At 36.2% G+C, this 27,288-nt stretch overlaps 6 protein-coding genes across 7 annotated transcripts; 5 read left to right on the top strand and 1 right to left on the bottom strand.

Annotated features, from left to right (window-relative positions):
• The first annotated feature begins 473 nt into the window (after positions 1–473).
• LOC111211704 (berberine bridge enzyme-like 17) lies at positions 474–2,219 on the top strand. The gene has a single exon (XM_022712971.2). The coding sequence runs from the start codon at positions 581–583 to the stop codon at positions 2,162–2,164; it is 1,584 nt and encodes a 527-aa protein (XP_022568692.2). The 5' UTR covers positions 474–580; the 3' UTR covers positions 2,165–2,219.
• Positions 2,220–2,841: 622 nt separating this feature from the next.
• LOC111211715 (berberine bridge enzyme-like 17) lies at positions 2,842–4,569 on the top strand. Its single transcript, XM_022713000.2, has one exon. It carries the CDS (start codon positions 2,946–2,948, stop codon positions 4,524–4,526), a length of 1,581 nt encoding a protein of 526 aa, XP_022568721.1. The 5' UTR covers positions 2,842–2,945; the 3' UTR covers positions 4,527–4,569.
• Positions 4,570–5,354: 785 nt separating this feature from the next.
• LOC111211742 (F-box/LRR-repeat protein At1g48400-like) lies at positions 5,355–7,486 on the bottom strand. Of its 2 annotated transcripts, XM_022713036.2 has the most exons (5): positions 7,338–7,486; positions 6,792–7,188; positions 6,115–6,701; positions 5,906–6,046; positions 5,355–5,840 (listed from the first exon to the last, which is right to left on the bottom strand). In XM_022713036.2, the coding sequence occupies exons 2-5, from the start codon at positions 7,168–7,170 to the stop codon at positions 5,514–5,516; spliced, it is 1,434 nt and encodes a 477-aa protein (XP_022568757.2). In that variant the 5' UTR covers positions 7,171–7,188; positions 7,338–7,486; the 3' UTR covers positions 5,355–5,513. The 2 variants fall into 2 exon arrangements, with proteins under 2 accessions (XP_022568757.2, XP_022568741.2); XM_022713020.2 differs by having other exon boundaries at positions 6,115–7,188.
• A 2,169-nt stretch (positions 7,487–9,655) lies between these two features.
• LOC125577939 (berberine bridge enzyme-like 18) lies at positions 9,656–11,817 on the top strand. The gene has a single exon (XM_048740130.1). It carries the CDS (start codon positions 10,037–10,039, stop codon positions 11,636–11,638), a length of 1,602 nt encoding a protein of 533 aa, XP_048596087.1. The 5' UTR covers positions 9,656–10,036; the 3' UTR covers positions 11,639–11,817.
• Positions 11,818–18,459: 6,642 nt separating this feature from the next.
• LOC106373005 (berberine bridge enzyme-like 19) lies at positions 18,460–20,915 on the top strand. Its single transcript, XM_013813245.3, has 2 exons — positions 18,460–20,318; positions 20,705–20,915. The coding sequence occupies exons 1-2, from the start codon at positions 18,713–18,715 to the stop codon at positions 20,803–20,805; spliced, it is 1,707 nt and encodes a 568-aa protein (XP_013668699.2). The 5' UTR covers positions 18,460–18,712; the 3' UTR covers positions 20,806–20,915.
• Positions 20,916–24,399: 3,484 nt separating this feature from the next.
• LOC106375691 (berberine bridge enzyme-like 21) lies at positions 24,400–26,724 on the top strand. Its single transcript, XM_013815668.3, has one exon. The coding sequence runs from the start codon at positions 24,716–24,718 to the stop codon at positions 26,411–26,413; it is 1,698 nt and encodes a 565-aa protein (XP_013671122.2). The 5' UTR covers positions 24,400–24,715; the 3' UTR covers positions 26,414–26,724.
• Positions 26,725–27,288: the final 564 nt, after the last annotated feature.

Here is a 27,288-nt window from a genome sequence, read left to right on the forward strand (position 1 = left end):
TATTACTAAAAAACCTACACCACGGAAAGTAAAAGTTTTAAATAAAATTACACTAATGATATTTTATTACATTAATGAGAGAATTTATTAAGGTGAGTTTTTAAATAAAATTACACTGAAGATATTTTGTTCACATTAATGAGAGACTTTTGTAAATATCTAACACTGACAAAGGAAGAAACGTTATTATTGTATATAGAATTATTATTATTTTCAACACACAAAGTCAACCATAACTGATTCTGGGTTAAAAAAAAATTAAGTTTGTTTTACTAAAAATCAGAAAAGAATTAAGTTTTGCAACAGAAAACAAACCTTATTTAAAAATATAATATTTTCTTCTGCAGATTTTTCTTCTACAAACTGAAACCATTGGCTACAACAATGTCTTGGAGTTTCACTTTTCTATTTTTTAATTGGATTATTATACTAGTTAATATGAAACTTTCTTAAATCTTCCTTGTATGGAATGTTTACATATTCATATAGCTCAGTTACTTGTGCATTACTTTGTGCACATTGTGTATATATATGTTTCCTCTTCTCTGCACTTATTTACATTCTTCAAAAATAAAAATAAATGAAGGAAGTACTTTGTGTTCTGTTTTTTGTTCTTGTTTCAGTTTCATATGCAAAAGTAACGAAACCAAACACTGATAACTTCCTCCGATGTCTTCGTTCTCGGACAAGTCCAGAGTATCCGATCACCGAAGCAATCTATACCCCTGATAATTCCATCTTCCTGACATCTTACCTGTCCTACGCGAAAAACAAAAGGTGCTCAGACCCTAACAATACAAACCTAATAGCCATCATTGCTGCAAAACATGAATCTCATGTTCAGGCAACCGTGGTCTGCGCCAAGTCCAACGGAGTCCAGATCCGAACCCGTAGCGGTGGTCACGACTTGGATGGCCTCTCCTACGTCTCATCTATACCTTTTGTCGTTCTCGACATGCACAATCTCAGATCTATTACCGTTGACGTGCGCAGCAAGAAAGCTTGGGTTCAAGCTGGAGCCATCATGGGAGAGCTCTACACAAAAATCGCTGAAAAGAGCAAAAAGCTAGCGTTTCCGGCTGGTATCTGCCCAACGGTAGGAGCAGGAGGACACATCAGCGGTGGAGGGTATGGGAATCTGATTAGAAAACACGGTCTCTCGGTGGATCATGTCGTTGATGCTCAGTTAGTTGATGTCAACGGCAAGATCTTGAACAGATCTTCCATGGGGGAAGATCTGTTTTGGGCGATCCGCGGCGGTGGAGGTGCAAGCTTTGGTGTTATTCTCTCATATACAATCAACCTAGTTGAGATACCAAAGACTATAACAGTGTTTAAAGTCAACAAAACATTAGAACAAGGAGCTACTGATGTTTTGTACAAATGGCAGCTTGTCTCTAGCAAGTTGCCTAGAGAGCTTTTCTTGAGAGCAATGCCTGATATCAAACTCGGAACGAAACCGGGCGATAAAACCATCGCGGTTAAGTTCTACGCTCAGTTCTTAGGCTCATCAGAGAAGCTCATGAAAATCATAAACAAGAACTTGCCTGAACTAGGGCTAAAACGTGAAGATTGCTATGAGATGAGTTGGCTTAATACGACGATGTTTTGGATGAACTATCCGGTTGGTGCACCAACGAGCATTCTTCTGGATAGACCATCCGGTCCACCAGGACAATTCTATAAGGGCAAATCTGATTACGTCAAGAAACCGATCCCTAAGGAAGGCATGGAGAAGATTTGGAAAACTATGTTGAAGTTCAACAATGTGTGGATGCAATGGAACCCTTACGGTGGAGTGATGGACAAGATTCCGGCGAATGCCACGGCGTTTCCTCACCGGAAAGGGAACTTGTTCAAGATTCAGTACTTTGCGTTATGGACCGACGCAAACGCTACGGATGCTAATCTAGGTTTGATGAGAGAACTCTATGGTGTGGCGGAGCCGTACGTGTCAAGCAACCCGAGAGAGGCGTTTTTGAATTATAGAGATGTGGATGTTGGAAGCAATCCTAGTGGAGAGACGAATGTTGAAGAAGCTATGAGCTATGGATCGAAGTATTTCGTGGGGAACTTGAAGAGATTGATGGATGTTAAAGCTAAGTGTGATCCTGATAATTTCTTCAGGTACGAGCAGAGCATTCATCCTCTTCTTGCAATGTAACTTTTTAATGTGATTTTTAATAATCACCATTATTAAAAGATAAAACTTAAATGTTGTTTGGTTTTGTTAACACTTACAAAATTGACAGTAACAAACGAGTGAAATTTTGTAACGTTTCTACGTACCCAAAAGAAGTAAATTAAATATTGCAAATTTTCTTAGACACTTTAGCCATTTGAGAAATTTTCCAGTGAGCCAAACGCAACTCAATAAAAAGTAAATTCAATGAGAGATTAAAAAAGAGATAAAATAGCACAAAGTTAACATTACTGAAAATTAATAATCACAAAATATACATTTATGATCAAAGTTAATATTTTTCTTAATATATGTAAAAAACAAAAAAAAATCTACTAATATGCAACAAATGGAGTAAATAGTATCAATTAGAAAGTTCAAAAAGAGAAAGACAAGATAATACTGTAGATTTGCGAATCTTAAAAATTTAATCACTAAAATTAAATCATAACAGATTTTCATCAAACAAAAGGTATGTTTCTTGAATATACTAATGAAGTTTCACCTCACTTAATAAAGCATAACTTTTCATCAAACTGTCTGTTACCTCACTTTACGTTTTCACTAATCTGTTGTATTTAATTCCGTCATTAATTCAGTTTCCAGACTTCTTAGCTTTACAATTAAAAGTAAAACCCATTTGACCAAAAATAGACTCTCGAATTAATTTTCTCTGCAGAGTTTTTTTGTATATATAAATCACAATGCCAATAAGTACATAAAACAAATTATTTAGACTTCGAGTTCATCAATCGAGCAAAAGATGAAAGTAGTTTTCGTTATGTTTCTTGCTATGCTTGTTTCAGTTTCATCACAAGCAGTAGTACAGAAACCAAATATAGGAAACTTCCTCCAATGCCTTCGTGATTGGAGCGATCCGAAGAATCCCATCACAAAAGCCATCTTCACTCCCCAAAACTCAACCTTCACCTCGTCTTACGTGTCATACACGAAAAACAAAAGATACTCAAACCCTAACGACACAAACCTAATAGCCATCGTTGAGGCAAAACATGAATCCCATGTTCAGACAACTGTGGTCTGCGCTAAGTCCAACCGAGTCCAGATCCGTATCCGAAGCGGCGGTCACGACTACGAAGGCCTTTCATACACCTCTTCCCTGCCGTTTGCAGTTCTCGATATGAACAATCTAAGGTCTATTACCATTGACGTGTCCGGCAAGAAAGCTTGGGTTCAAGCTGGTGCAACCCTAGGAGAGCTCTACACAAAAATCTCTGAAGCGAGTAAAACGTTAGCGTTTCCGGCTGGCGTTTGCCCCACTCTAGGAGCCGGAGGACACATCAGCGGCGGAGGGTACGGAAACCTAATGAGAAAATACGGAATCTCTGTGGATCATGTCGTCGATGCTCAGTTAGTTGATGTCAACGGCAAGATCTTGAACCGTGCCTCCATGGGAGAAGATTTGTTTTGGGCTATTCGCGGCGGTGGTGGCGCCAGCTTCGGCGTTATCCTCTCGTGGACCATCAACCTAGTTGCGGTCCCAGAGACTATAACAGTTTTTAACGTTAACAAAACTTTAGGACAAGGAGCTACCGATGTTCTGTACAAATGGCAGCTTGTCTCTAGCAAGTTGCCTAGAGAGCTTTTCTTGAGAGCAATGCCTCAAATCACAAAAGGAGCGAATAAAACCATCGCGGTTAAGTTCATCGCTCAGTTCTTAGGCTCATCAAAGAAGCTCATGGAGATTATAAACAAGAACTTACCTGAACTAGGGCTAAAAGGTGAAGATTGCTACGAAATGAGCTGGCTTAATACGACGACGTTTTGGGCGGACTACCCGGTCGGGACATCGACAAGTGTTCTTCTGAAAAGGCCATCTACTCCGCCAGGAGCGTTCTTCAAAAGCAAATCAGATTACGTCAAGAAACCGATCCCTAAAGAAGGTATTGAGAAGATGTGGAAAACAATGTTGAAATTCAACAACCATGTGTTTATGCAATGGAACCCTTACGGTGGAGTGATGGACAAGATTCCTGCGAATGCAACCGCGTTTCCTCACAGGAAAGGAAACTTGTTCAAGATTCAGTATTTTGCATTATGGATAGACGCAAACGCCACAAAAGCTAACCTAGCTTTGATGAAAGAACTCTATGATGTGGCTGAGCCGTACGTGTCAAGCAACCCGAGAGAGGCGTTTTTGAATTATAGAGACATTGATGTTGGAAGCAATCCTAGTGGTATGACAAATGTTGTAGAAGGTAAGATATATGGATCCAAGTATTTCGTGGGGAACTTGAACAGATTGATGAATGTTAAAGCTAAGTATGATCCTGATAATTTCTTTAGGCATGAGCAGAGTATTCCTCCTCTTCGTGCAATGTAAAATTATTATTATTAACCAAATAATTTGTTAAGCATGCATTAAATTAAGCTCATGTCATAACATATAGCAATATAGCATAATCCTCGCAAATTGGCGTTCATGCTCATTTTTCTAATGACATTTTTATCTACTAAACTCCACAGTTTCACATTCCATATGCTTGCAAAATACTCTTTCAAGAGCTTGTGTCAATGTCGATTGCACCACAGATGCTTAATAAAGGCCTGAAATCAGCTAAAGGCAAAAAGTGAGAGTTTGTAAACATTCGAGCTTTCTTGTTTTCTTTTGTTCGCATCTTTGTGAGAAAACTAAATTTTAAATGTGTAACGTTTATTTGGTATTTCTGTTGAAACTATAAAACCAGAGAGTTTTATATAATATTCAAAGCTTTAGCTATTATTGTTCTCATGTGGAACCAAAAATATCCAACCTACGATAAGTGTGGGAGGTAAAATTGATAAATAAGGTGAGAAAATCCATTGGGCCATCGATAATAACTTATTGTTTTGCTGAGAATCACAAGGGGCATGTGAAAACAATTATTATATTTTTTAAAGAGTTTGGTATTTTGACTCTCTTATATGTTAGTCGTAGTACTCGGACACCTCCATGATGAAATACCTTCTCTACTGAGAGGAGGCTCTGAATGTAGCGGTAGTCCTTACATTGTTAGAACACCTTTAGTGAAGCTCTCTCAACACAGCTCTCACACATTAAATAATACTAGAAAGTAAGCGTAGAAGAGGAGAGAGGTAGGAAAATCAGGAGAAACGTTTCACAGGGAAGAGATGATGGACCACTTTTGAGGTACTCTCTTTCCAGTTGATGTAAATGATAAAGACATATTTTGATCAAACAAATGCAACAAAACAAATCTTATGTATTTCCAGAGATAAATATTGCAATTAATATGAAAGAGGGATGTTTAAAGTGATAACAATAATATGTTACTACATAACACAAGAAAGATGAAAAAAAAAAAAGAGCTTAGAGGAGTTGAATAGTGCACTTTGATGAAAGTTTGGGAAGATTCATTAGATTAGCTCGCAGGAACTCAGCATTCCCTTTGTTGTCCGGATCAACACCAACTTTTACAGTTTCAAGACATTTCAAATTTCCCAAGAAATGTCTCATTTGTTCCACCTCTTGAAAACAACCTCCATAGTTTGAAATCTCTAGCACCTTCACTGGACATGTCTGTAGACAACATATTTTTTTCTTCTTTTTCATCTTCTTACTATTTTTCAGACTTGGATTCTGAGGGTTACAAGCGCATGCATCTCCACATCTATTTGTTACTTTGTGAACAAGACCCTAAAAAAAACATACAAATTTAAGCTATGTTTATTAAAAGAAAAAAAGAAAAAAAAAGTATATACCTTGAAGACTAAAGTTTGTAGATTTGGACAAGACTTGAGCAAAAGTGGCATTACTTGCCAGCCATTTTGATTGTTACTCTCGATAGATAAATTAAGAAGGTTGTTGAAGATAGGCATAGATTTACAACAGAAATGAAACACCTGATTCATTACCAAAATATAAGACAGAGAAAGTTGATTGATTATAAATAAATAGAAGGAGGACTGACCTCAAGGGAATCAGGAGACAAGTGAAGGGTGGTAATGTTTCTTATAGCAGCAACAAGACATGTAACATCACCGAATATAGGCGGGCTTGGATCATCATCATCACAAAGAGAACCACTACAATCGTAATAATAATCATCATCGTAATCATAATGACTAGTTGACCTCCATAACTTGAGACTCAGCCTTGCTTCGACAAGAGAATCCAAATCACCAACGTCATACTTTCTAAAGACAAGACTAGAATAGTCAAGGTAGACGAGACTTGGTGCTTGGAAACGAACTGTTTGGCAAGCATTTTGGAAATACTCTAACAAGAGATAGTAGTCAATATGATGAGGAACATGCGTAGCAATCACAAGACGCTTGATGGATGCATGTTCCACAACCGTACCCCCCCAAAGTGGCCCCATATCTGAAAAGTCCCCATTGCGTATGGTTAACTCTTCCAGCACAGGACAAGCATGGATGATTCGGGGATAGGATTCAATATCAAGCGCAACCATCAGAGAAAGTGATTTGAGGGCGGGGAAAAACACATCCAGAGATTCATCAATATCTTCATCATCACTATCTTCACCATCACTATCTACATCAATATCATAATGACCGGAGATTGTGAGCTTAAGCAGTGTGTTACTCCTAAGTACCCTAGGTTCTATGTTAACAGTAGACCTACTGGCTGGGGCGTACAAGTGTAGTTCCAATAAACCTTGTTCCATTGCAGTCCAAATCCAACGGTTGAGACGGGCGGATTCGTGGTTGTGACTCATAGTCTTAGCTACACGACAGAGAGAGAATGTCTTGATGGCGGGAGAGTTGTGTAGCAGAGCAAGTGTCTTGTCTACGAAATCACAGAAGCGTTGTGAACCTTTTGTTGCTTCTTCTTCGTTAGGATAGACAACCATCGACTCATCAAAACTAAGCCTGTCTACAAGAGACAGAAGATTCCTCCACCTCTTGGACAGAACCGATGTGGAAGCAGCCTCTTTTGTCGGAACTAGAGACAGGAGTTTGCCAAGAATCTCATCTGGCAAACTGCTAATTGAATCCCCCATCAAATTTAGTATCGACACCTGAATCAAACAGTAGAAGCGTTCCAATCTTAAAAAACAAATCTCAACCAAAAACAAACAAACAAACAAGAATCACAGATGATAATCTAAATTGAACGAGAGAAGAAAGGGTGAGACTAAGTTTTGGATTAACCAAAAGAAAAGCTTACAACGTCAGAGGAAGAACCAAGAGCCTGCCTGAGCTTGACGATATAATTGACCAGCTGCGGTTTTTTTTTTTCTTTTTCTTTTTCTTTTTTGACAGAGAACACAAAGAAAGTGCTTTTATACTAGTAGATAAGTTTCCAATTATCACGTTTTTCTATTTTTTCGTTATATCCTTTTTATCTCATATAAAATTGGATTTTCTATAATTAATAGAGAGATATTGATATTAATTGTTGTGAGCAATGTGGGACTCTACTTATCATTACCGCATAGTAAATTCAATGCACAGCCTCAAACCCACTGCGCCCGATGTGAAGTCATTTCCATGATGTGGTGTGATGAACAAAGTAGCAGTCGCAAGTGAAGATCATGAACTTGGATTTCTCAAACGTATGGTTCTTCCCTGAACTCGTCCCCGCTTGCCTCCTTGATTGTCTCGTGACATATTTATTAGGAGTCAAGCTGTCTCTCATCCAACAACCAGTGACAGTTTCGGTAGCTTTGTACAGTAGTTCCATGACCCTCTGAATTTCAGAGCTCATTCTCATCAAGTTCACAAACAACAGAATCATACTGACACGTCCCCTTGTACCAGGTCTCTGTAGCTCTGATGGCATGATTGGTGGAACTTAAACAGCTTTGTTCCCCAAAAATTGATCCAACACAAGGGAGGTTTTCCAGTCCCAGCTCTTACCCATGGCAACATGGGCATTTGCCATGGGTCCAAATTTTTTTGTGTTGTTTTAAAAGTCCATTTCAATTTGTTAAATTATTTATTTATTACAAGATAAAAACAATAAAAAATTTATACGTTCATCATTAGTTTTGAGATATTTTTTCTATTTGTTTAAGGTAGTGTTTTGAAAACCGGACCAGGCATTGATTCAGTATTATAACTAAATCAATGGTCAGACCGGTCCAACTGGTTCAACTGGGTTTTAAATTTTAATTAAATTATATATTAAATAACTATTATATGTATAACATAAAGTTATTTTTATAAAATTTCATATAATTATTAGAATCTAAAAATGATATGAAAACAAAAATAAAATTTTTAAAAATAATATAAAATAATGAAAATAATTTATTTAGAAAGATACTTAGAAAAAATGTGATTTTTTATGAAATTTTTAAAAAATTTGCAGTTTAAAAAAATACTTGAATTTGAAAAAAATAGGGTTTTAATATCAATGTTGATCAATGGTTTTAGCGAGTTTTACCAGTTTTTGACCAGAATTGCCAATTTAACTCAAATCCGGTATTTAGTATAACCCAGAACCGAATAGATGGCCGAGTCATGATCTGACCGGTCGGTTTGGTCTAGCCGGCCGGTCCGGTCCAGTTTTCAAAACACTGGTTTCAGATCTTAGAGTTCAAGTTAAAAGAAATGCAGTGAAGAAAAATGTAGAAAATATGTATAAAAGAATCCATATTATGTATTTCGCCCAGGGTTATCATATTGGTTAATACGGCATGAGGTTTCCACTCCATTCGCTAACTGAAAAACACCCATGGCCTTCTGCGTCTAATGACAAAGAAGTCTGATAGCTCTCGTATTCTGTCTTCCACCAAATGTTTTGACTTCCCCAACAGATTAAGAAGCTCACTTTCCCATCAGTGCTAACTCTCTCCATCCTATCTGTCTGACCAGAACCTGCTCCTAAGTGCACAAGATTAAGTCAAAGTTACATTCTTTTGGTTTATCATGGTGAATAATTGATGATGCGTGGTTTTAGTTTCGTTTTAGGCCCATACTAATATGTTTGGTCAGCCATCAACATCACTATATTTTGTGACCCCAGCATCAACCGCGTGTAATGAATTCTCACGTTGTTATTACTCCACAAACACCAATTTCTAATCAATAGCTATCAGTAGTCATTAATAACGAACCCACCCTAGTTCCCGTCTATATCCAAATCCAATTACGATTCCTTCATAAGAATATTAGAAAGCTAGAAACTAGAAAAAAATCTCGTCTTGGCACTACACTAATATTAGGAAAAGAAAGATACTTTCACACCATATGTTCGGATAAATCTCGTTCTCGTGTTAAAAAATGTGAGAAAAAATAATTGCTTTAAGTATTCAATAAGATAGTAAATGCATGGTGACATTACAAATTTACAATTATAGCTGACGTCCCACATAATCGCCATAAATCAAAACTGACACAACAAATGAAAACCTCTAAACTTGAGTCAAAATCATATTTGAATTTTTAGCTTGTTTAAAACGTACGTAATTATGCATTTTGTATTTGTTTTAAACGTAAACTCTCTTTCCATTGGCCTATGTTGGTTATGTTTACGCATAGTCGATATAATTTTACATCACATACCTAACTACTAACTAGATGAACTTGACAAGTTACTTCAGTAGCTTCAGTACAAAACAAACCAATTGTTCACATCAATCCAAAACAGTCCCGTTCAATGATTCAGCTTCTTACGAGTGTGCATGACAAACGCCATTCAATCATCACATCCACCTATATTTTATTGGATCAATACGTGTGGTTCTTATCTATCCACATTTTTCATACATCTCACTACCAAGTTTTTTTTTATTTTCAGTTTCACTTTTCCTTCAACACTTTTGAAATTGTAAATATTAGGCTATTCTGCCTACTAAAACCTACTTCACATTTTTTATTCATTCTACTCTAAACTCATCCATTGTTGCAGAAAAAGAAACAATGAAACTCAAAAGCTTCCTTAGCTCTATACTACTCTCCTTCACTACCATTTTCTTACTTCTATCACTTCCTCGTTCGGTTTCAGCTAACCAATCCAACCACACCGGTTTTCTCCAATGTCTATCTCTCCGGTTAAACGACTCCAACATCGTCTCAAAAGTCATACACACACCAAACGACTCTTCTTTCTCCTCCGTCTTATCCTTATCCATACAAAACCCGAGATTCTCCACCCCCGGTACACCTAAACCGGTTTTAATCCTAACTCCGGTTCAACCTTCACATGTTCAGTCAGCGGTTAAATGCGCACGCCGGTTCGGTATCCACATCAGAACCCGAAGCGGAGGACACGACTACGAAGGCCTATCTTACGCCACCCACAAGCCCTTCGTAATCCTCGACTTAACCAACCTCCGGTCCATCACAATCGACGTCGATAACCGGTCGGTTTGGGTCCAAACCGGAGCCACGATCGGTGAACTATACTACGAGCTCGGTAAAAAGAATAAAACTTTAGCGTTCCCCGCCGGAGTTTGCCCCACCGTCGGCGTAGGAGGACACTTCAGCGGCGGAGGGTACGGTACTCTCCTGAGAAAACACGGCTTAGCCGCCGATCACGTGATAGACGCGCGTGTGGTCGACGCGCGAGGGAGAGTTCTTGAGAGGCGGGAGATGGGTGAAGACTTCTTCTGGGCGATACGTGGAGGCGGTGGGTCGAGCTTCTGCGTCGTGCTCTCGTGGAAGATCGGTTTAGTCGATGTTCCGTCGACGGTAACGGTCTTTAACGTCACGGAGTTTGAAGAACAGAGCGCTTTGAAGATTATCCACCGTTGGCAGTTTGTTTCAGACAAAGTCTCTGATGACTTGTTCGTGAGAGTTATGCTGCAGAGGTACAAGAACATGGTTCGAGCTTCGTTTCCCGGTTTGTATCTCGGTTCGGTTAAGAGTTTGTTGGAGTTAGTAAACCGGGAGTTTCCTGAACTCGGTTTGGAGGAAAAAGATTGTCAAGAGATGAGCTGGATCGAGTCTGTGGTTTGGTTCGCTGAGTTAGGTGACGTACCGATCGATGCTCTTGGTAAACGCACACGTGCGTCTTTAGCTTTCAAGGCTAAGTCAGACTTCGTTCAAGAGCCAATACCGGAGACTGCGATTTCAAACATGTGGAGAAGGTTGCAAGAGCCTGAAGCAGAGCGTGCGCAGCTGATCTTCACACCGTTCGGTGGTAGAATGAGTGAGGTTGGAGAGTACGAGACGCCGTTTCCTCACCGTGAAGGGAACATGTACGAGATCCAGTACTTGAATTACTGGAGAGGAGGAGAGGAGAAAGAGAAGTATATGTGGTGGGTGGAGAGAGTTTACGACGAGATGAGTGAGTTTGTGGCGAGGTCTCCGAGGGGGGCTTATATAAATCTAAGGGATCTTGATTTGGGGATTTACGTTGGTGGTAAGAGGAGTAAGTACGAGGAAGGGAAGAGTTGGGGAGTGAAGTATTTTAAGAATAATTTCGAGAGGTTGGTTAGAGTTAAGACGAGTGTTGATCCTTTTGATTTCTTCTGTGATGAACAGAGCATTCCTCCTTTTAGTTCCGTTGAAGTTATGTGAAAGAGTTCGAATAAGATTTTGTTGTCGGAAAACCAGAGAGTATAGAGTAACGAAGGGAAGTGCTAGTGAGTGTTAGTGTTAGTATGTAAGTTATTAGCATTTATTTTGAAATATATTTAGTACTCCCTATGTTTCAAAATACTTGATGTTTTAGATGAATACACAAGAATTAAGACATACTCTTTTTTTCTAAAAAATAACATTAAAAATATAAAGTAAAACTAATTCAGCTGATCACAAAACCCACTATAAAACATCATTGGTGACACAGTTTTCTGTAAAACTAAAACTAATATAAAAATATCAAAACATCAAGTATTTTGAAACATTTTAAACTCTCCAAAACATCATCTATTTTGAAACGGAGGGAGTAATATATAATAAAATTCAAATCGATCTTATTCTTCTACTTGTAGAAATTGGATCTATGTGAGAAACTCAGAGCTGTTTTATTTCATCCAAAAACATTAACGTGTAGAACAACCTGAAACCTCCAGAGAACAACCTATGATATATGAATTTATAAACTACAAAAGACTTACATAATTCAGATCATCTTCTAATGGTGACTCAGTAAGAAGCTCATATGGAGTCGGTGTTGCTGAAGAGGTTGAAGAAGAACTCTGAAACTTAGCTCCATACTCTTCATAAAGCTTTTTCAAATTCTTCTTAACAATTTCAACCTTTTTCTCAGCATTTCTAGGATCCACTTTGTCATAAGCTGTTCTAAGTATTTGCAGCTTCAATCTCGGATCTAAAACAGCCCCCATAGCTAGAACAAGACTGTATTCATCCCAATACTTAGAGAACTTAACTCTCATTTTCTTAGCCATCTCTTTCATTACTGGATCATCACAACTGGCATACTTCATCAGTAAGCGTTCAATTTTCCACACTTGTAGAAAATATGCATTAGCCGTGGGATATCTAACGCCTGAGAAGAACGTGGTAATAGTGCTGAAAGGCTTCAAAAACTCACAAATTTTCTGCCCTCGATCCCACTCATCTTCTGAAGGCAGTGATTTGTAGCTCCTGTCACACTCTTTCAAACTAGTGAATGCGTCACGAAACTTCAGAGCTCTAGCAAGCATATCATAAGTTGAATTCCATCTGGTTGGTACATCTAGAGACAATCCAGCTCCACTCCTAATCCCTGCACTCTGAACACATGCTGCGAATGCTTCTATCCTTGACCCAGATGCTTTGACAAACTTAACACTCTCTCGGATATTTTCCAGAAGACCAACAGCAATTTCTAAACCTTCTTTCACTATGAGATTCAAAATGTGTGCACAGCATCTAACGTGGAAGAACTTCCCATCACACAACAACCCGTTGCCGCTAGCCATTTGAAGTCGATGCTTGAGTATCTTCTGCATACTATCGTTATAAGTAGCATTATCCAAGGTCATAGAGAAGACCTTTTTCTCTAATCTCCACTCCTTCAAACAACTAATAAGTTTGTTAGCCACTTCTTCACCAGTATGTGGAGGTTTCAACTCACAGAAGACTAGTATCTTGTTGTTCAACTTGAAGCTCTCATCAACATAGTGAGCTGTCAGACAGATATATCCCGTCATAGTAGTAGAAGCTGTCCACATATCTGAGGTAAAAGATACCCGACCCTTGAATTCTGATAACTCTTTCTTCAGCTTCTCTCTTTCTTCCTCATATCTCTTATAGACATCAGCTCCAGCAGTTTGCCTAGATATATGCTGGCATTTGGGATTCAGGTACTTGTCCCTAGCTCGAACCTTCTCATACTCAACGTATTTGAAAGGCTGATCATGGAAAATAATGATCTCACTGATCATATCACGATCTACTTTCGGATCATACTCACGATCACCACTTGACGGAGGCTTTTTGGAACAGATTTCTAAATGTCGTTTCAAAGAAGATGTTCCTGAGGCAGATTCTGATACTAACTTCTTATTACAATGAATGCAACGACTTCTTCTTTTTCCATCTGCCTCTACTCCTACTACTACGAAATGGTTCCAAACAAGAGACTTTGCGCGTTTAGAATGACTCACAGTTTCAGTTGCTTGAACAGGTTGAGTTTCACTTTGTGCTTGTCCTTGAGTTTCTGCTTCATCATCATTATCAACCTCCATTTGCTCATTCGCAGCCTCAAGAGCTGCTAGTGTGTCAAGTGTTTGTGAATCCATCCTGAAAAAACATTAAACAATCACAAAATTTAAGCTATTATTTAATCTGGTGAGGGAGATTGGAGAAAACTAGAAATGATTTTAAATGTGCAGTGATAATAATATTTTTATTTTTTAAACACACAAACAGTGAAAGAAGAACGGAACCTAGTAATCATGAAACTAAAGCTTCTACTACATGTAATTATGTAAACCATAGCACACACAAAGACAACAATATCAATCGCCACATGCAGACTTTTCATGACAAGTAAGAAACTTGGTAACCATGAAATTAAAGCTTCTACTACGTGTAAACCATAAACACACACACAAAGACAACAGTTTCAGTCACCACAAGTCACCAAAGAAAAATCTAAAGATGAAGAGAGAAAAAAGAAAAAAAAAAGATAAAGAAAGAAAAAAAAAAAATCTAAAGAACTCACCGGAGATATGATTACGAGACGTAGAGAGGACTAAAGAATAAGAAGCGTGAGACTGTCTCACTGAGACACAACACACAATGGAGAGAACGAGGAGGAAGGTAATCACGTACGGACCTTCTTCTGGTAACCGCTTTGACTCCTTTCGTTGGGGCCTAAACCAATTAGGATAGAATCAATGGTTAGTCAACCAGATTCTAAAGTTATCAGAATCAAAACAGAAAACCCCATTTCGAAATCTTACCAATTAACCCAATCTAGAATGAATCGTCCCAAGAAAGCATGTCTAATTTTTAGATCAATGTTTTGTGGCTGTGGCCACGGGAGAAACAAAAAATTAGGGTAAAATATGATCTAAAACGATGTCGTTTCTGTTAATTTTTTAAAAAAAAAAAACCCATCGGGTACCCGAAGCCCGACAGTGTAAACCCGATAGGGTAATAAACAAAACAAGACCCGTCCAACAAAAACCCGCGAGTTTTAAAATCTAAAAGTACGGGTTTTGGGTTTCAAATATCAACCGGGCTTCGGGTACCCTATGGGTAAAAACCCATTATTAACATCCCTAGCTTCACCCAAGAGTAAGCAAAAAAGCAGGCCTAGGTTAAAAAGTTGATAACAGAACAGCTCAGTGAAGATGAATAGTTCATGGTTTCAACAAAATAATGAGGGCGGTTCCTTAACGAGAAAGTTTTGAGAAACTTCCAAGCCGTTTCCATTGTAGCGAGGAAGCTTGTCAGAATTTTAGAATACAAACATTAACCTCAATCTGGTCACATACAACGCTACGATACTTGCATGTGAAGTAAGCTCCATAGAGGCATCAACAAACATTGATGTCGCGTTGGCAATCGATGTGGTCATATGACTCATATCACAAATGCTGATAAATAATGTTATGCTAATAAAAAAAAGAATAATACTAATCGGTGATTTATTTCTCAATTCTCATTAAATAATTTTTAGTTTAATAAATAAATGTTATTTAAAGTATTCAGATTTTAAAACTGATTAACCTGCCTTTTATGTGTCATTTTCTTTTTCAAAAGATATTACAAAACTACAAGGTCTTTTGGCCGTCTTCAAACGTAGATTACCAAAGTGCGGAATATGGTTATATCTTTGGAGACTAAATTTTTCAAAAATTGAAAGCACGAGTTTTCTGAACAAGGTTTGTAACAAAAATTCTTCTTCTAGAAGTAGAAAGTCGGACACCTTACTTCAAACACACAAATCTTTTTCACCAAACCAATCCACTATCTTTAGAAACAACACATGTATATCTGAAAACCTATATCAGTAGTAAAATATAATAATTAGTTTAAATTTTTTAAATCATAAGAACTCATGCAGTAAAAAATAATATATAATATTCAAAATAATAATAATATAAATTACCATAGAACAGCAGCATATAAAATTAAATTAACAAACAAAACATTAATTATATAAAAATATTTCTTTACAAAATTAATAATTTAACTTTTATTGAAAATTTAAGAATTAGTTTTTATATCGAATATTTAAGTCATTTAATGTTTCTTATGTCATATTTAAAGAAAAGTAAAATTTTATCAAATTAGCTTTAAAATATATTAGAAATACATCCAAAACTATTACCGTTAACCACTTCAATTATTCCAATTCAATAGTAGTTACAATTATCTATATTTTGTAACTCAAGAAACCCATATTTTTTTATCACGAATCCGTACTTTTCTTTATCTTAACTACCACATCGGTTTTGTAGTATAAATTCATGTTTGTATTATGCCCTTGATTTTTAATTTTTTTTATGTCCTAAGAAAATGTTTCTTTTTCTACAATTGAGGCACAGTCCTGATTATATAGAAACGAGAATTTTCAATTTCTCAAGAAAATTGATCAATTATCATATCAAAATAACTGCTTTTAGAACCCAAAGCTGGTAGTTCTACTGGTAAAGCATTCTACTCAAATAATAGAAATGTGAGGTTTAAATCTTATTAGCTGAGGAAATGCGATTAAACAAACGGCTCTTTTATCTAGTCTGAAGAAATTATAAACTTGGGGCAAAAATAAATTAAATTTAAAATAATAATAATAATAATAATAATAATAATAATAATAATTGTTTTTAGGCAAAGTTAACCCTCGAATTTAAGGTAAGGAGACATAAATATTTTTAAATAACTTATAATGAAAATATTTTTATAGCTTAAGGATCATAGTATTATATATAAATACGTATACTAATCTTTTAAATTTTGAGGACTAAATGAAATGTTTCACTAGGTTATATCTATGACCAACCCTGCTTTAAGGAGAGCATTTTTTCCATCTAACTCAAAATATTATTAATTATTTTTGTGTCCAAAATATATCTTTTTCTGGTTGGTAATTTTTTGTATATAGTTTAGTTCTACTCATTCAATAGCCAAGTTTCTAAAGGAATGGATTGTTCTTTTAGAGTTAATTAATCGGTTGGAAAGTTGTTTAGCACACTGTATTTCTATCAGAACACCATGTTTTGGATAAGTTTTTTTTTTATGTTTTGTGAAGCCACCGCATGCGCCGCATATCCAAGTTAAAATAATAATATAATTATTTCTTTGAAAAATAGTGACATCTCGGCCAAAAAGAAGTAATCATGCAAGGAAGAAAAACACGTTATTCTTTGACAAAAAAGAAAAAGAAAAACACGTTATTGTGGAACGAACTCGTGAACGCATATACTCTCCAAGTTACTCTCAACGTTTCCTTATGTAAGCCACACGAATAAGAACCCTTTCATTTTCAACTTTAATAATAACAAAATAAAATCAAAGAAAATTCTGCTGCATTATCAAAGTAAGCTTCTCCATTTTACATGATTTAGGGTTTATATGTCTGCAGTTGTTTTATCGATTGGCCACGTGAATATCTCAAATTGTGTGTTTAAAATTACGGTAGAGTGGAACTGCATCGTGAATTCCCCTAAATATTATACTGACAGGTCAACAAAATATACATCTATCAAAGAAACTATAGTTTGACCTTGAAATAAAAATACTAATAATTTTATCCAGAAAAATGCAAATATTACTAGTAGTATATTGCTTATTAAATATAATATATTTTATCCGTCTATTGGACATTTAAAAAAAAAATTGTTATAGAAGATGACTTTACTCAACCTAAGAAGACTTACAAGTCCTAGACATCAAACTTGAAAATTAATTGAGTGTACATAACTACAACTTAACAATGTAACTCATTAATTACGGGTCAAAAATAGAAATTAACGCGTCTCATCTCTCATTTCGATGGTTGACGAAAATTATTAATTGATGAGTATTTAGAATGCCTAGTTGCTACAGTGGAAATACACAGAGACAACTTGCAGTCTTAAACAAGAAAATAATATACTGATTATATACTAGTATAAACTAAAAATGCAGACGATTTCTTCAATGGAAAAAGCTTTATACATTTTAATTTTGGTTTAAAGAAAAGCTATATATATATTCATATGGTTACATACTCAAAATTAATGATTGATCGAATATAATTAGTTAGGACGATATATGATATGGATACGATCAAAATAATAATAATGATGATATGGATACGACCACGTTGTTTAAAGTCTTCTCTTTGAACTTTTCCTTCCTCCACTACAAAGCCACAAACCAATCCGAACCAGTTACCGACATTGACCATTGACTCTCCCCTAAAACTAGCGAAGAAGGAGAAAAAGGACACTCGATGAAACAAACGGCTTATCGTAGAAACCGGTGAGAAAGTGTAAATTTAGAGCCGGATTCATCTTTTACTTTTTGATTGGCTGTGATGGGATCCATGCACATATACACAACTCTTATTTTTTGGATTAAATGGTGATAAATGGTAGAAAATAAAATATTGTATAGCTGTAAGAGTTAAACAGTGGTATCATTTAGTTAAAATCTGTCTAAATAAAAAATAAATATTAGTAGAGGTTGCTTTTATCAACGGTTTGATGAAAAAATTGCCAATGTTTTTACACTTAAATTTTAGGACTATAATCTCATAAAATATGAATTATTATTCAATCTATAAATTAATAAAAGTGTACATCAAACTCTTAAGATAATGATTAAATACAATAAATCATCATAAAATGGTATAATCACACATGAATCCTTATAATATTGGTTGCAAATTTATTTATTAACAATAAATTTATACTAATTTATAAGAAAAATAATAAATGAGTGTTAATATTTATCATTAATCATATCCCTAATTCCTTTTATTTATTTTTGCTATCCAACGAATTAAAATACAAACTACTATTTTTTGTTGTTCAACACTTGTAATAAACTTTCCTTTTTTTGTTCAAACGTAATAAAGTTTCCAAAACTTGCGATAACATATCTTCTCTCTCCCCCCGGTTATAAATAAACCGGATAAGTGCACAGAACAAAGCAACACGATAGCCAAGAAAGCATCATCTCTCTCTCTCTCTCCAACTTTCCACAATGCTCACGACACGACCAACATTTGTCTCTGTCGGTTTCTTCTTCCTCTTTCTCTCTCTACCTCTCTCCACTCTCTCTCAACCCTCTATGTCCTCAGTCTACGACTCCTTCCTCAAATGCCTCTCGGAGAAGACAAAAACGCCACAATCCCAAATCGCCAAAATCGTCTTCTCTCAGAGCAATCCTTCTTACACCTCCGTCCTCCGCGCTTACATCCGCAATGCGAGATTCAACAAATCCTCCACTCCCAAACCGACCATCATCATCACTCCTCTCTCCGAGAGCCACGTCAGCGCCGCCGTCCTCTGCTCGAAGCCGTTGGATTTCGTCTTCAAGATCCGAAGCGGCGGCCACGACTACGACGGTCTCTCGTACATCTCCGACAAACCGTTTTTCATCCTCGACCTGTCGAACCTCCGCGACGTCTCCGTCGATATCGCCGAGCAAACGGCTTGGATCTCCGCCGGAGCCACTCTCGGCGAGGTTTATTACCATATCTGGGAGAAAAGCAAGGTCCTTGGATTCCCTGCCGGAGTTTGTCCGACGGTTGGTGTCGGAGGTCACTTGAGCGGCGCCGGGTACGGTAACATGCTGAGGAAGTTCGGATTGACTGCCGATCACTTCATCGACGCGAAGATGGTCGACGTAAACGGCGCCGTTTTGGACCGGAAAGCGATGGGGGAAGATCTTTTCTGGGCTATCTCCGGCGGCGGAGGAGGAAGCTTCGGCGTCGTTTTGGGTTACAAGGTCAAGCTTGTTCCGGTGCCAGCGACCGTGACGGTGTTCCGGGTGGAGCAGTTAATGGCCGCCGGAGCGGTGGACATGGTTCACAAGTGGCAGTTCGTTGGTCCGAAAACCGACAAGAATCTGTTCATGAGGATGCTGATCCAACCGGTGACGAGGAACAAGGTGAAGACGATTAGAGCCACTGTGGTGGCTCTCTACTTAGGAAAAGCAGACGACGTCGTTTCGCTTCTTAGTAAAGAGCTTCCTGAGCTAGCTCTAAAGAAAGAGAACTGTACGGAGATGACTTGGTTCCAGTCTGCTCTATGGTGGGACAATCGCGTCAACGCGACTCAGACCGATCCTAAAGTGTTTCTCGATCGGAATCTCGACTCCTCCAGCCCCGGGAAGAGGAAGTCAGATTACGTCGAGACCGAGATTCCAAGAAGCGGGATCGTGTCTCTGTTCAATAAGATGATTGAGTTAGGGAAGATCGGGCTCGTTTTCAACCCTTACGGTGGAAGAATGGCGGAGATAGCGGAAGACGCGACACCGTTCCCACACAGGAACATGCTTTTCAAGATTCAGTACTCTGTGAACTGGAAAGAATCGTCTCCGGAGTTGGAGAAGGGTTACTTGAACCAAGCCAAAGTGCTTCACAGTTTCATGACGGGTTTTGTGAGCAAGAATCCTAGAGGTGCTTACTTGAACTACCGTGATGTCGATATCGGGGTGAATGATCATGGGGAGGATAGTTATAAGGAAGGAGAGGTGTATGGAAGGATGTATTTTGGTAAAAACTTTGATCGGTTAGTGAAGATCAAAACCGCGGTGGATCCGGGGAATTTCTTCAGGAATGAACAGAGTATACCTACCTTGCCAAGTAAGGCAAATTAAGATATATATTGTTAATCATTTGATATAAAGATTGGTTTTTACTTTTAATGTAATGCTTTGGTGAAGCAGTATTGAATGTACGGTTTTGGATATTGTATATTGACTATTGAATAGTTTCTATGTTTCATGGAACTATAAGCTTGCCTAGATTGCTTGTGTATGAGAGAGATTCAGAGAAGTAATAAGTCAAAGTTTCTGGTATTGAAAGTTAGTTACCTGCTTTTGAAACTCATGGAGAAAATGGTGGGTGTTTACTGTATTAAGTGTTTGGTTTGGAGTAGTAAACGGTGAATCTGGGCCATGTTCTTCTTACATGCATTTTTGTGTAATGAATGACCTAAGTGTTGACTTTTATACTCGATTTGGTCACAGTTGCGAAGAGAACAGGGGTGCCTGAGCAGGGGACGGCGAAACGGTGGTCAGGGGCAGGAGGAGCCACGGTAGTTGCATCGGTGCTTTTACACGTCATCTAGAGATTTTTGTTGTTGTTGTTATGAATCATTGACTAGTGGTATTTTTTCATAACCAATAGAGCATCACTACTGAAGTGAGAGCTTTAAAATGGATTCGAGATTTTGTGTCAGAAACAAAGCATTCAGTGAAGTGTTAGAGCACCTCCATCAGTGGTATGAGATGAGATGGAAGTTCTAAAAAGGTGATGGATATTAGAATCCCATCAATCACTACTGGTTTAATTAAGAACTAATCACTTTTTGAGAACTTCCATCTTATACCATTGATGATGGTGATCTTAGTTAACCATGTTTAGATTTGTACTAATTCTTATCGTGATATGATCGCGATCACTTCCAAATGTTATATTCTAATTTTTAAGATAACTGAAGTATATAAAAACATTAAAAATGTTCATCGTTTTTAGGAAGTGTATATACTTGTGTATATAGAGTGGCTACTGGTATGTTGCACAAGTTTTTCTTTTCTTCAGGAGTTTCATGCGTATTAAGCTATTAGAGCATCTCCAAAAGACACTTTATAACTTCAAATATGAAATCTTTTGTTCTCCAAAAAGAAACTTCAAAACTTCAAATTTAAAGTTTTGAAGAGTGAAACTCTATATTTGAAGTTTCACTATTCAAAACTTCAAATTTGAAGTTTCATATTTTATTTGCATTTTAGTCCCTACAATCACACACCACTTTTATGATTCATAAATATTTCCTCGTTTATTGTTTTAATCTTTAAAAAAAAAATCTCATAAATATTTTAATTTTTTTTACAGATTTTAAATTTTACACATAAAATTAAATAAAACTTTAAAATAAGATTTAAAATATTTTAAACTAGATTTAGACAACAATAATATACAAACGAAACTTAACAATTTTTTTTAAAAAAGTTACATGAAGACATAACTATTACACAAATTTAAATATTACAACAACACTAATAGTCAAGTAAGTTTGATCCGGAAACTTCAAAATTTTCAAATATTGTTCAATTATTTTTTGTGTAACTTAAGATGGTTGTTGTTGTTGTTTTTGATGTATTTTTCGTACAATTTTTTCTTGTTCATATCGAATATATTCACGAGTATTAATATCATCGAAATGAAATTAGTCTTTTACCAATATTTTATGTTTCTCTTTTACTTTCTTGTTCCGATCTAATGTATTTACAAGTATCAATACCATCCAATTTCAACAACTTTTAGCTCGTAATCTACAAAGTGAAAATGAGGAGAGCCATTTTTACTTCGATATGCACTAATAGATCATATATGCATTACGAAAATAATTTTATAGAATAATATGGTATTTTGTTTGAAGTTCAATATTAATTAAGTTATTTTTATTTAAATTTTTATATTTTAATAGAATATTTTATTAATTAATATTAATGTAATATGTTTATATATCTCCTAGTTATTTACAATATAAGGACCATATTATAAAATACAATTAAGTTTGAAGTTTTGTTTTTGGAAAAAAACACCTTTAAACTTCAAATATAGAGTTTTGGAAACTTCAAAATAGAATTTCTTTTTGGAAATGCTCTTAGCACATAAGATTTCACAATTTGAAAATGAAAGTTGGCATATATTTTTCTGCATTTCAATTTAAATAGTGTATAGAAGTTTAATCTTAAAACCTTTTTATAATTTTCTTTTACCTTTCTTGTCAACTTTTAATTTTTGTTCCTCAATTATATTATGACATAATCCTTCGACAAAAACATATATTTTCCAAAATTCAATTACGTAATAGCCAAACAAATTATTAAAAGAGAAATAGACATGTATGACATCCAAGCGGCTATATGGCAAATAAGACAATTAAATTTTTTTTTTGTCAAACAATGATTGTTTAACAAGATAAGAGTATTACAGCTCATATACATAAAACAGAATGAAAGTAAATATATGGAAGTCTACTATTTTAATTACTATTCACTTCCTTTATGGACATTGATGCCTCTATTGAAACACTTACCATAGACCTGACACATATTCTTTTCAGGATTTGCATCTTTCTTTCTCTCATATCTCCTATTTTTTTCTAGAGTATCTGTACTTCCTACACACAACTTCACCCATATTTGCATTCTATACCCTATTTTCCTTCAATTTTTTCCCCCTCCACCACTACCATTTTCCCCCAATTCAATGGTATCCCACTCTTTTCAGTATATTGAGCTAATTTGCTCTTTTTTCTAAAGAAGCTATTCCTTTTATGAGTTTCATCTAACTCAAATATTATTAAAAATAAGTTTTGTGCAAATTTTCTCTTTTTGGTTGGTAACTTTTCTGTATATAATTTAGTTTTACTTATTCAATAGCTAAGTTTCTAAAGGAATGGATTGTTCTTATAGATTTAATTAACCGGTTGGAAAATTGTTTTGACACTAGATTACTATCAGAATTCCATGTTTAGGATAACTTTTTTTTTGGTAACAGTAGGATAAATTACAAACCTAAAACTTCTTTGAAAAAGTGTTACATTTTCAGCCAAAAAGATTTAAAGAAGTAAACAGCTGCAACGTTTTTTTCATGTAAGCCACACAAATAACAACCATTCATTTTCAACTATAGTAATAACAAAACAAAATGCAAAGAAATTCGGCTGAATTATCACTTGATGAACCTCATTGTTCAGTTTTCTCAATTTTATTTATATTCTCAATTAAACTTCTTCATTTTACATGGTTTATGGTTTATATGTCAACAGTGAACAGTTGTTTTCTCAAATTGGCCACGTGAATATCTCAAATTTATGGTTTTAAATTACAATAGATGGAACGCATAGTGAATTCCCCTAAAAGCATTTCAAAAAAGATTCTATATTTTAAAATTTACAAAATTCTATATTTCAAGTTTGAAGTTCTCTTCTTCAAAAGCAAAATTTAAAATTTAACTTCAAAAATATTTGTATTTTACATTATGATCTTTATATTGCATAATTAATGTAAATCTATAAGAATTTTATAAATAACTAGCATATATATAAATATATTACATAAATATTAATTAATAAAATATTACACTAAAATATAAAATTATAAATAGAAATATATATTTTAATATTAAACTACAAGAAAAATCTCACATTATTCCATAAAATTATTTCCGTAATGCTTAATTTTCGGTAAAACAAAATTTGTTTGGACAATATTTGGAGAATTTGGAGGTTATAGAGTAAATTTACCAGACTATTAGTGTTGTTGTAATATTTAAATTTGTGTAATAATTATGTCTTCATATATTTTTAAAAAAATATTTTATTAAGTTTCTTTTGTAATATTCTTATTGTCTAATTTTAGTTTTAAAATATTATACATTAATTTAAAATTTTTATTTTATTTTTTGTCTGAAACTTGAATTTATAATAACAAATTTAAAATAGTTATGAGATAGAAAATTTTTAATGATTTAAAAGATAAACGGAAAAATACTTAAGTATCATAGATGTGAAGAAGTGTAATTACTCAAAATCTCACAGCTTCAAATTTAAAGGTTTTTTTGAGAGTAAAAAACTCTATATTTGAAGTTCTAGATTTTTTTTGGAGATATTCTAAAAAATTTTTTTTTGACAAAAGAGATGCTCTAAATAATAATATTATACTGCTGGTCAACAAAATATGCATCTTATCTAAGATACTACAGTTTGACGTTGAGACAAAATACTAATAAATTTATCTAAAAAAATACAAATATCACTAGTAGTATATTGTTTATCAAACATAATAACAAACTTATATCCCTAATGCCTTTTTTTGTTATTCAACGTTTAAAATACAAACTACTACTAGTAACAAACTTTTAAAAACTTGCAATAACGTATCTTCCCTCTCTCCCTCCGGTTATAAATAAATCGAATAAGTTCACAGAATAAAGCAACACGAAAGCCAAAAAAAAAACATCTCAAAATGCTCACTACACGACCAACATTTGTCTCTGTCGGTTTCTTCCTCCTCTTCCTCTCTCTACCTCTCTCCTCTCTCTCTCAACCATCAGTGTCGTCGTCAGTCTACGACTCATTCCTCAAATGTCTCTCGGAGAAGACCAAAACGTCGCAATCCGAAAACGCCAAAATCGTATTCTCTCAGACCAATCCTTCTTACACCTCCGTCCTCCGCGCTTACATCCGCAACGCGAGATTCAACAAATCCTCCACTCCCAAACCAACCATCATCGTCACCCCTCTCTCCTATAGCCACGTCAGCGCCGCCGTCCTCTGCTCGAAGCCTTTGGATTTCGTCTTCAAGATCCGAAGCGGCGGCCACGACTACGATGGTCTCTCTTACATCTCCGAGAAACCCTTTTTCATCCTTGACATGTCGAACCTCCGCAAAGTCTCCGTCGATCTCGCCGATCAAACGGCTTGGATCTCCGCCGGAGCCACTCTCGGCGAGGTTTATTACCATATCTGGGAGAAAAGCAAGGTCCTTGGATTCCCTGCCGGAGTTTGTCCGACGGTTGGTGTCGGAGGTCACCTGAGCGGCGGCGGGTACGGTAACATGCTGAGGAAGTTCGGTTTGTCAGTCGATCACTTCATCGATGCGAAGATGGTTGATGTAAACGGTGCTGTTTTGGACCGGAAAGCGATGGGGGAAGATCTTTTCTGGGCTATCTCTGGCGGCGGAGGAGGAAGCTTTGGCGTCGTTTTGGGTTATAAGGTCAAGCTCGTACCGGTTCCGGCAACCGTGACGGTGTTCCGGGTGGAGCAGTATATGGCTGACGGAGCGGTGGATATGGTTCACAAATGGCAGTTCGTTGGTCCGAAAACCGACAAGAATCTGTTCATGAGGATGCTGATTCAACCGGCGACTAGAAACAAGGTGAAGACGGTGAGGGCCACTGTGGTGGCTCTGTTCTTAGGGAAAGCAGACGACGTCGTTTCCCTCCTTGCTAAGGAGCTTCCTGAGCTAGCTCTAAAGAAAGAGAACTGTAGGGAGATGACTTGGTTCCAGTCTGCTTTATATTGGTACAATTACTTAAACGCTACTCAGACCGATCCTAAAGTGTTTCTTGATCGGAATCTTGACTCCTCCAGCTTTGGTAAGAGGAAGTCTGATTACGTCGAGACCGAGATTCCAAGACACGGGATCGAGTCTCTGTTTAAGAAGATGATTGAGTTGGGGAAGATCGGGCTCGTTTTCAACCCCTACGGTGGAAGAATGGCGGAGATCGCGGAGGACGCGACACCGTTCCCTCACCGGAACATGCTTTTCAAGATTCAGTACTCTATTAACTGGAAAGATTCATCTCAGGAGTTAGAGAAGCGTTACTTGAAACAAGCCAAAACGCTCCACAGTTTCATGACCGGGTTTGTGAGCAAGAACCCTAGAGGTGCTTACTTGAACTACCGTGATATCGATATCGGGGTGAATGATCATGGGGAGAATAGTTATAAGGAAGGAGAGGTGTATGGAAGGATGTATTTTGGTAAAAACTTTGATCGATTAGTGAAGATTAAAACCGCGGTGGATCCGGATAATTTCTTCAGAAATGAACAGAGTATACCTACCTTGCCAAGTAAGGCATATTATGCAATTAATGAGGCTGTACACCCGCCTATCCTGGACCAATATAAGAGGAAGAATAAGGCTGTTGCCCAACAGTGAGAGACCGATCAGACCACAGCTTCTAGAAGGACAGGTGGATGATCTAGAAGACTGCTGTGGATAGTGAATAAAGAATAACACCTGAGGAGAAAAGGTGGAACATATCACGTGCTGCTAACGGTCTCTTAACCACGGGTGACGAGCTGTGGTTAGCTAGTGGTCATTTCCTATATAAGCTCTAGTCTATCTTTGTAATAGGTATAGAGTATTTGATCAAAAGTGATTGTAGGGGAGCTGAGAGAATTCCTTTGTAAGTCTTTCAACCTTGTAATCGTTTGGATCTTAAGAAGTAATCAAAGAATATTTCATAAGGTTTTTACTTTTACACTGAACTCGTAATATGTTATATGTTATATGATATAAAGATTTTACGTTTAATTTAATGCTTTGGTTGAGCAATATTGAATGTATGGTTTTGGATATTGTGTATTGAATACAAAATAGTTTATATGTTCTATGGAACTCTAAGTCTGCCTAGATTGTATAAGAGAGAGAGACAAAGAAGTAATTAAGTCAAAGTTTCTGAAATGGTGGTCAGGGGCTGGAGGAGCCACGGTAGTTGCATCTGTGTTTTTACACATCTCTAGAGATTTTTTGTTGTTGTTATGAATCATTGACTAATGGTATCTTTTTCATAAGATCAAATGAGCATCACTCCATTCATAAATTATCTGAAGTTGGAAAGAGTTTTTAGAATTCTAAATTTTGTGTCAGAAACAGAGCATTCAGCTAAGTGTTAGTTAACGAGGTTTAGAATTGTACTAACTTTGTTTTAAAAAAAAAAAATTGTACTAACTTATATTGTGAGACTAGGGAGTTTTATTGGATCAAGGATTTGATAGATTTTTTATTCTTTTCAGATCACTTCTTATTGT

The sequence above is a fragment of the Brassica napus genome, chromosome A1 (genome assembly GCF_020379485.1).
Source record: "Brassica napus cultivar Da-Ae chromosome A1, Da-Ae, whole genome shotgun sequence".
In the NCBI taxonomy this organism is placed as follows: Eukaryota; Viridiplantae; Streptophyta; class Magnoliopsida; order Brassicales; family Brassicaceae; genus Brassica; species Brassica napus.